Source organism: Nematolebias whitei, chromosome 13 (assembly GCF_014905685.2).
Source record: "Nematolebias whitei isolate Nwh7 chromosome 13, NemWhi1, whole genome shotgun sequence".
Taxonomy (NCBI): Eukaryota; Metazoa; Chordata; class Actinopteri; order Cyprinodontiformes; family Rivulidae; genus Nematolebias; species Nematolebias whitei.
The window spans coordinates 41,324,820-41,334,880 of NC_056510.1; the positions used below are offsets into that span (position 1 = coordinate 41,324,820).

Below are 10,061 nucleotides of genomic sequence, written 5' to 3' on the forward strand. Positions count from 1 at the left end.
GAGTTTAATTGATAATTTTAATAATCTGTATTCTTTTTAATTTACCAGAAACTTCAAAATAAATTCTCACCCTGTACTGAGACCTGTTTCAGCATCTCACCGCCACCAGCTGGTGAGGCCTATGACGTCGATTTGAACCCTGCCCACTAGAACTGGTACTGAAAGGGGCTATGGAAACACAATGTGTACCGAACCGAGTCGAGTTGAACCGAGCCGAACCGGGCTGATGAGGAGCTGTGGAAAAGGGGCATTAGTTGCTTGTTCTAACTTGGTTGTGCTTTATTTCCCGCCTCACTAAGTTTTAGGTTACTGGTAACATTCACCACAACTGCATGTGATACCACTTCCTGGAGTAAATTTATACTCACAGGTTTTTTGTCAGATTTTCAGCCTTCTTTAGGTGTTCATACGTTAAGTTTTTAGCCATGCTCAGTTCCTCTCTGGATCCCCTGCTTGATTAGTGCTGCTTCTGCTGCTTGTTAAAAATAAACCACCCACCTCTGAAAGTGTGCTTGTAATTGGGTCCTCGTCACCATCGTCACGCATATATCAGCATGAAAGACTGAACATCAGAGAAAAGGAAATGTCATACTTTGTGCATTTGAGTAAAAATTTATCTAAAAATAATGATTCAAATGTTCCAAATGAATATTTTATTATTGTGTTTTCACAACAAAGTGTGTGGTCAAAATCTTTAACACAGTTGTTAAGAGGTTAAAAATGGATTTTGAAATTGCAGTTTTGAAAATTCTCTCAGTTACATGTAACAGAATGTGACTCACCAGACAGCAGGTATGACACATTACAGTTACACTGTAGATTTTTGATAAACTGACATTTTTCCTCAGATCAAAATCTTTCAGATGAATCACTGCCTTCACCTTCATCACTTCCCTGACAGCTAAATCTTTGGCATGAAAATGTTAGATTTCATTAGTTTGAATCATCTTAGAGCAGCAAGTGACAAAAAAAAAAAAAAAAAAATAATTAAAGTGACACACTCACAATTTTCTATAGCATCTGAATCCAGCAAAGGTAAAACCAGGCATGCATAAAAACAATGAATTACAGAAACACTCTGTTTAAAATGCTGAACCATCACTATTGTTTCCCCACTGTTTTACACAAGCACTACACTTATAAGATTGAATTAGGCATTCACCAGAGAATTAAAACTGATCATAACAAAATAATATGTAAGGAAATCTAACACTGTCAAGCAAATCTCGAAGGAATCAGTTAAACTGAATATAATGAACCACCTCAGTCAACATTACACAAACATGATAGTTTATTTTTTTCACTGAAACTTGGAAATGTGGAGGCATCATATTTAACAATAAATGTTGCTATTTACAGCCATTGTTCACCTCTGATAGAATTTTTACATCTTTGATTTCCCTAGGACATATAGAAATGTCATGTTCAAACATCGTCTCACTGCACCACTGTAGGCAGGTATTTATCTAAAATGCCACCTGACTTTATTAGGTTGACCATACACACACACAGAGCAGCAATATTCAGTTTGTTCTCTTGCTCTAGCAGCCTGTTAACAAAGTTGCTTGATAAAAGTTAGAAAAATAAAATAAACAGATCACAGTTTCAGCTACAATATTATATTTATAGAATAGAATAGAATAGAATAGAATAGAATAGAATAGAATAGAATAGAATAATAATGCCCCTCCTGGGCTGCCACCTTACCATGGTGGAGGGGTTTGAGTGTCCCAATGATCCTAGGAGCTATGCTGTCGGGCTTTATGCCCCTAGTAGGGTCACCCAAGGCAGACAGGTCCTAGGTGAGGGACCAGACAAAGTGCAGCCCAAAGACCCCTTATGACGAGTATAATCTAAGGAAACAATGTCCCCTCGCCCGGACGTGGGTCACTGGGGCCCCACTATGGAGCCGGGCCTGGAGGTGGGGCATGCTGGCGAGCGCCTGGTGGCCGGGCTTTTACCCATGGAGCCCGGCCGGGCACAGCCCGAAGAGGCGACATGGGTCCCCCTTCCCATGGGCTCACCACCTGTGGGAGGGGCCAAAGTGGTCGGGTGCAATGTGGGATGGGTGGTGGCCAAGGTCGGGGACCCTGGCGGTCTGATCCTCGGCTACAGAAGCTGGCTATTGGGATGTGGAATGTCACCTCTCTGGTGGGGAAGGAGCCTGAGCTGGTGTGTGAGGCTGAGAGATTCCGTCTAGAAATAGTCGGACTCACCTCAACGCATGGTTCTGGCTCTGGAACCAGTTTCCTTGAGAGGGGTTGGACACTCGTCCACTCTGGAGTTACCCCTGGTGAGAGGTGCTGAGCAGGAGTGGGCATACTTATTGCTCCCCATCTTGGTGCCTGTAAATTGGGGTTCACCCCGGTGAACGAGAGGGTAGCCTACCTCCGACTACATGTGGGCGGATGGGTTCTGACTGTTGTTTGTGCTTAAGCGCAAAACAGCAGCTCAGATTACCCACCCTTTTTGGAGTCCTTGGAGGGGGCACTGGAGAGTGCGCCTCCTGGGGACTCCCTTGTTCTACTGGGGGACTTCAATGCTCACGTGGGCAATGACAGTGAGATCTGGAGGGGTGTGGTTGGAAGGAATGCCCCCCCCCCCACCCCCCCACCCCCGATCTGAACTCGAGTGGTGTTCTGTTATTGGACTTCTGTGCTTGTCATGGATTGTCCATCACGAACATCATGTTCAAACATAAAGGTGCCCATATGTGCTCTTGGCACCAGGACACCCTAAGCCACAGTTCGATGATTGACTTTGTTGTCGTCTCATCTGATCTGCAGCCGCATGTCTTGGACACTCAGGTGAAGAGAGGAGTGGAGTTGTCCACTGATGACTACTTGGTGGTGAGTTGGCTTCGATGGTGGGGGAGGATGACGGTCAGACCTGGGAGACCCAAATGTATTGTAAGGGTATCCTGATGCATGTTCAATAATCCAGGTAGAAAAATCTAAAACAATTAAATCCTTTAATTGTTAATCCTTAAATCCTTGAATGTCCTTTGGACATTCAAAAAACAAAACAAAGCAAAACAACAAAAAAAAATGTAGAAACATTTCGTCTTTCATCCGAAAGACGTCCTCAGTCTGAGGTGCTGTATTCAGTTCAGTCTTATAAATAGCACCTTCTCAAAGTGGACAAACCAGTTTTGCTGCTGACAACCAAAACCAGCTGCTCACATGATCAAGAAGGACCATTAACCTAACGATGGATCATTAGCACACTGATGGCTGTTTACTATTCACATAGGGCTGAGTGATAATAGCAATAACAGCATTGTAAGAGGGGGACAGTTGAACACGGAGGCCTCCACCCCTGTTTAATGATGGACAATTTCTTTTCACAAAGATGGCCTCCTTTACTCCTCTCTCAATTCATCGTTCCTCTCTATCCAAGATGTGAACATCTTTATCCCTGAAAGAGTGCCCACTGGCCTGGAGATGAGTGTGGACAGTCTTGGCCTGATGTTATTGCTCTTCTGTGCTGGGCCATCCTTTTGGCCAGTGGCTGTTTAGTTTCCCCGATGTAAGACTGATCACAGCCCTCCTGACACTGAACAGCATACACAATATTTCTCTGTTTGTGCCGGGAAACTGGATCTTTGGGATGAACCAGTCTTTGCCATAATGTATTTTGGGGTTTAAAAGCCACTGGGATGTTGTGTTTAGAAAATAACCAACTCAGTTTCTCTGATACTCCCTCAACATATGGGATGACCACTGGTCTGGGTCTGGGTTCCTCCTTTTCACCTGATGGCTGACTGAAGTCCTGTTTGGGTTTCTTCTCTGCTTTCAGAATGGCCCAGTTAGGATATCCACATTGCTCTAGAGCCTGTCTTGTGTGGGATTTCTCCTTCTGCCTGGCTCCTGAGTGTGGTACAGAGTCCTGATGACTCCTAACTTGTGCTCCAAAGGGTGATGGAAGTCGAACAGCAAATACTGGTCTGTGTGGGTGGGTTTTTGGTACACCTCAGTTTGTAAATATCCTCTATCAGAGACTGAGACCTCACAGTCCAAGAAAGCCAACCTGACATTTTTACATCTTCTAATGTGAACTTGATGTATTTATCCACAGAGTTGATGTGGTCAGTAAAATGTTGGACTTCCTGAGATTTAATTTTAACCCAGGTGTCGTCAGCATACCTGAACCAATGACTTTGTGGTGTCCCTGAAAAGGACACCAAGGCTCTCTTTTCTACCTCCTCCATGTAAAGGTTGGCCACAGTAGGAGAAACTGGAGACCCCATAGCACACCCATGTTTCTGCCTATACTATTGCTCCCCATATGTGAAGTAGGTTGACTGCAAAAACAGTTTCAAGAGACCACCTCTACTGCATCATCATCAGAAATGCACGTAAAGAGTGATGTGACATTAAAAGAGACCATTGTTTCATCAGTCTCCATGATGACATCCTTCACCTTATCCACAAAGTCCATGGTGTTCTGTAGGTGATGTTCTGAGCTGCCAACTAAAGGGATGAGTACAGACGCTAGATATTTGGAAACATTGTAAGTGACAGAGTTAATCATGCTAGTAATTGGTCTTAAAGGTACACCTTGTTTGTGGATTTTTGGTAAACCATACAGACTAGGTGTGGTCTCCCCTGGGTACAGTCTGTGGTACAGAATACAGTCAATAGCCTTGACCTGCTCCATAATTTTCAGGCAATCTATTAACTTGTTCTTGTAACCACTTCCTGGATCTCTTTTCAGAGGTTCATAAGTGGTTAAGTCACTAAAGAGTGTCATGACTTTCTTATGATACTCTTTCTGATTCAAAATCACTGTGCACCTTCCTTTGTCTGCTGGGAGAATGATGATGTTTTTGTCCTTGCTAAGAGGGGTGAGTGCATCCCTCTCTTCTCTACTGATGTTGGAAGGTAGTGGTTTGGCATTGCTGAGGCAGGCTGAAACTTTGATTCTGAGTTGTTCTGCTTCAACCTCTTTAATCAGAATCAGCCATCCGCAACAACAAAAGTAAAGACTCAGTAATCAAAGAACATGACTCTTGCAGTGCTCTCTGCCTTTTCTAGATGACAGTGGGTTTGCTGAAGCAGGTGTATGATGGCATCTTGAACTCCAAGTCCACGCCGATAAGCAAACTGTAGTGGGTCCTGATATGTGCTTGTTTGTTTAGTCTGGTCGGTCAACAAAAGTCTCTCTATGACCTTCATGATGTGGGATGTCAGGGCAACATGTCTATAGTGGTTAAGGACTGATGGGTGAGTTTTCTTTGGTACTGGAACAAGGCAGGAGGTTTTCCACAACAATGAAACCTTCTCCTGGGTCAGGCTAAGGTTGAAGAGGTGCTGCAGAACCCCACAAAGCTGCTCTGCACAGACCTTCAGGACTCTGGAACTGACACCATATGGACCTGCAGCCTTATTCCAGTTCAGTCTCTCCAGCTGCTTCCTCACCTGACTTCTGGAGATGCAGAGTGGGGAGGCAAAGAAGGTATCAGAATCTTCTGATTTGGTTGAAGACCAACATGTAGAAGTGTCCATGACTGAGGTGGTAGATAAAATATATGAGGTGTGACAGAACAGCCTTGGGTCAAAGGAGGGTGGTATATCTGTTTGGCTGTGGGCAAGAGAGGAGGATGCTGAGCTTGTTCCTGAACTGAACCTGTAGAAGAATGTGTTCAGTTCATTGGCTCTGTCCAGGATTCCAACCTTCTGATCATCCTTCTGTTTGAAGCCTGTGATCTTCTTCATCCCTGACCACACCTCTCTGATATTGTTCTGCTGGAGCTTGCTCTCCAGCTTCTTCTTGTAAACATCCTTGCTGTTTCTTATCTTGACTTTTATTTGCTTCTGTGTACTCCTCAATAATTCTGTCTCCATCCCTGAAAGCTCTTTTTTTCTGGTTTAGCAGTTCCTTCAAGTCAGTGGTGATCCAGGGCTTGTTATTGGGGAAGCATCTCAGTGTTCTGGTGGGGATGGTGTTGTTTACACAGAAGTTTATATAATCGGTCACACACTCAGTCGTGGCATTGATATCCTCTCCATGTTGTTGACACAGTGCATCCCAGTCTGTAGCCTCAAAACATCCCCGCAGGACTTCTCCAGCTTCCATTGACCATTTTTTCCACAGTTCTCTTTATTACAGGTTGCCTCTGAACAAGGGGTTTATATTTTGAGCAGAGAAACACAATATTGTGATCTGATTTGCCAAGAAGGGGTCTTGCTTTAGTGATGTATGAATCCTTGACATTTGCATAAAACAAGTCCAGCATTTTGTTTTCTCTGGTAGAGCAGCTGACAAACTGTTGGAATGTCGGAAGTGTAACAGAGAGAGAGACTGTCAGGGTTTTCTGGTCAGGGCGAGCCCAGTAGTGCGGACAGGGACTCAACTCGGCAGAAGTAAAAAAATAGAAATTTAATGATAAATAATAAAATACAAAAATAACAGGCTGACGAGGCAGCACAACTTACAAACGGGATGAAGGCACGGGAAGCTCAGAGGTATACAGGAAACTCAGACGACTCAGAAGACACAGGGGCCCAACGAAGACGACGCGACAAAGAACAAGACTGAACAGACGGCTTATATACAAGGACAAGACGAGACGTGATTACAAACAGCTGTGACGAGACAAGGATGGCACCAATTAAACTAAAGAGAAAACACTAGGGAAACACAGACACAAACCAAGCCACCAAATGGTACCATCCTTACAGAGACATGATTAAAATCCCCAGATATTGCAACAAACGCACTAGGGTGTTGTGTCTGTAGCTTAGCAACCTCGGAGCTGATGACATCACACACAGTCTCTGCAACATCATTGGGTGGAATGTAAACAGTTGCCAAAATAACACTGGTGAACTCTCTTGGTAAATAATATGGACAACAACTTAGTGCTAACAGTTCAATATCTGGACTGCAGAGATGACACTTCACAGTAACATGTCCAGGATTATACCATCTGTTGTTCACAAGCACTGCCAACCCACCTCCTTTTTTGCCACTCCTCTTTAAATCTCTGTCTGCTCGTATGATCTGAAAGCCTGGCAGAGAAATGCTGGAGTTGGGGATATGATCCTGCAGCCATGTCTCAATGAAACACATAAAACTGCATTCCCGATACTCTGGCTGGGTCCTTGTTAGGGCGTGAAGTTCATCCAACTTGTTTTCCAGTGATCTCACATTGCCAATCATGATCGATGGAAGAGATGGTTTGAATATCATTCTTCTACCTTTCTCTCTCTACTTTGCACCTGCTCTGCATCCGTGACACCTCCTTTTCAACTCATTTAGGATTTGGGGCTGTAGCTGAGATATTATTTGAGTTTTGGAGATGTTACTGTTCCCAGTAATTTCAATCAATTTCATTATCTGATGAGTTTATCTGGGGTGAGTATAAAGCTGTATAAAAATCTCTGAAAATGCTGTTTATTCTTTCAGAATCATAAACTTCTATCAAAACTTTTCTCAAGTTGAAACTTTAATTTTTCTTCTTTGAATTTTTTATATATAAGTAGGTTGTTTGAGTCCCAAAAGCTTACTTCTCCTCTTCTTCACTTTTCTTCATCTCTTTCTCATCTACTCATCTGAGGGTCTTCCTCAGACTGCAACTTCCAATCACACCTCCTAACTTTGAGGGGTTGGTCAGTTTGAACCAATCAGAATGAAAGGGCAGGACCTTATAGCCAATTTGGCTTTACTTTAATTTACTTAATTATTATTTTAATATACTTTGCTGAAAAGTCCTTAAATACGACAAATGTAACACTTCTATCTTGAAGCGAGATTAAAATCAATAAAAACACTTTTTTAACTTTGCAAACAGAAAACAAGTTTGCCATCTTTTTGGACTACAAGTATTCCTGTAAGAAAAAAATACAAGGCAAATTAGTTATTCCCAGTAAACAATTATTTAATTACAGGAAAACAAAATATTGCTTCTCCAGAATGTGAATAAAAGTCTGTGTCAGTCTTCCCAATGCAGAAAAGAGGAACATGGGTGTCAGACTGCACAGGAATCCTTTGAACAGGGACAAGGCTTTTCTGTTATCATCCTCATTTACGATAATTGAAGAGTAGTTTGGTTGGATGTTGGTACAAAGTGATACCAGAATTTCTTGGGTGATCTGTTGTAACTCAAATTGTCCATTTTGGGTTCACAGAAAGGGCTTTCAGATATTATTTAGATTTATTTGATCTTTGGTTGTCTTTGCACAAAATAAAAGTGTCTTTTGGATATTTTCCAGACTTAGGGATGCTGAAAAAAAGGTTTAAACTGTCCCAGGTCTGAAACAGGGGTGGGATGTCTCAGTTGTTGTTCTTTAAGGGAGAGGAGTTTCCTTTTTTTTCTTTAAGAGAAATCTTCACAAAATGAACTCACTCAGTTATCAGAAAGAAAAGTATGTTATAAAATGACATTCAGGGACGCCTGTATATCCCTACACAATGCAGATTTTTTTTTCTCTGCTGCTCAGTATTGTTACTCTTTTCTTCTTAGACCCTGTTATTCTTTCATCTGCCCACTTTCTCACAGGCACAAACAATAGTATTTACTTGAATTGCAAAGGTTTCCTCAATGTGTAACAATTTATTGACCTCCTGTTCTTTCCTTCCTCTCTGCAGGAATCTCAATGCCTATTCCTGTGCTTGGACTAAGAGACCACTCCAAGGTTTTTAAAGATGGCGTCTGCTTACTGACAGATGCCAACTTTGTGCTTGTGGGCTCCTTTGTTGCATTTTTTGTTCCTTTGACCATCATGATCGTCACCTACTTCCTGACTATCAATGCTCTACAGAATGAAGCCACGCTCTGCTTGGACCAGCTGGTTCCACGGCCCAAATGGAGCACTACATTCACCCTGAGCTTCCTGTCACAAACGTCTGTATCCTCTGACAAACTCTTCAGGCGTTCCATAAGTCGAGAGGTTGGTGGAAGAGGAAGCAGTGGTGGCCTTGGTGGCACTCGGGGTAGTTTCTCTGGCCCATTGTTTGGGCGGCGCACCATGCAGTCCATCAGCAATGAGCAGAAGGCATCTAAGGTGCTCGGAGTGGTGTTTTTTCTCTTTGTGGTCATGTGGTGCCCGTTTTTCATCACCAATGTGCTGGTAGTGGTGTGTCACCGAGCCCCATGTAATCCAGAGGTCATGGGAGATCTGCTGAACATTTTTGTCTGGGTTGGATACTTATCCTCTGCTGTTAATCCATTGGTCTACACATTATTTAATAAAACATACCGCACAGCTTTCCAGCGCTACATATGCTGTCAGTATCAGCCAGAGAAGAAACCTCTTCAACTCATACTGGTCAACACCATCCCACCTCTGGCCTACAACTCCACGCAGCTACCCCTGAGTGACGTTGAGAAGTTACGGAATGGAACAGCACACTGTAATAAGGAGAGGAAGGAATTCTTCCTACCTGCAAAGGAAACAACACAGTGTAGAAAGGGCAAAAGCTACAAAGACAAAGATGAGAGCAGAGTATAAAAAGATGAAAGGAAATCCTGGTTAATGGTAAATCAGGTACAAGTCCTGGAACGATTGAAACCTAAACAGTATACAGTCACACTGCTCTTTGGAGTGAAAAGTTTTATATTTAAAGTTAATATACCAAAGTTACGTTACTCAATCCATTAGACATAATGACTACAAGCTTCTACATCATCAACAATTTCCAACGTCAGCTGCAATTTTATCCTCAAATTCTTCCAGCTGCAGATCCATCAAGAAGCAACTGGTAGAGCTTTTCGTTGCTCATCACTTTTCCAGTTTAACCAGCAATAAAGAAAATCCATTCTTCTTACCTGAATTAAAATTTAAATGTATGATCTAGTTTTGGAATTTCAACAAAAAGGTGAAAAAATAAATATTGTGTAAAAGATAAGAGAGAGATATTTAGGTTTAAGCCCATTTCAAAGAGTGACAGAAATGACTTTTTTATGGTACTTATTCCTTACACGAAACAGAATATAAAACCTAATGTTTTTTTCCAGTGGGTGCTTTGATGATGTGAAGCCACAAACCCTTTCATTCTGCCAGCTACCTGGCACCTTGCCATCCATCTTATTGCACCTGTGGGTGGATCAAGGAGGA

The 10,061-nt window shown here is 42.6% G+C and overlaps 1 protein-coding gene across 1 annotated transcript in view; it reads left to right on the forward strand.

Annotated features, from left to right (window-relative positions):
- Positions 1–9,455, forward strand: part of htr2aa (5-hydroxytryptamine (serotonin) receptor 2A, genome duplicate a) — a 232,839-nt gene extending 223,384 nt beyond the window's left edge. Inside the window, exon 3 of the mRNA XM_037686635.1 lies at positions 8,593–9,455. Within this exon, the coding sequence (XP_037542563.1) occupies positions 8,593–9,455 (863 nt within the window). The remainder of the gene's footprint in view (positions 1–8,592) is intronic.
- Positions 9,456–10,061: the final 606 nt, after the last annotated feature.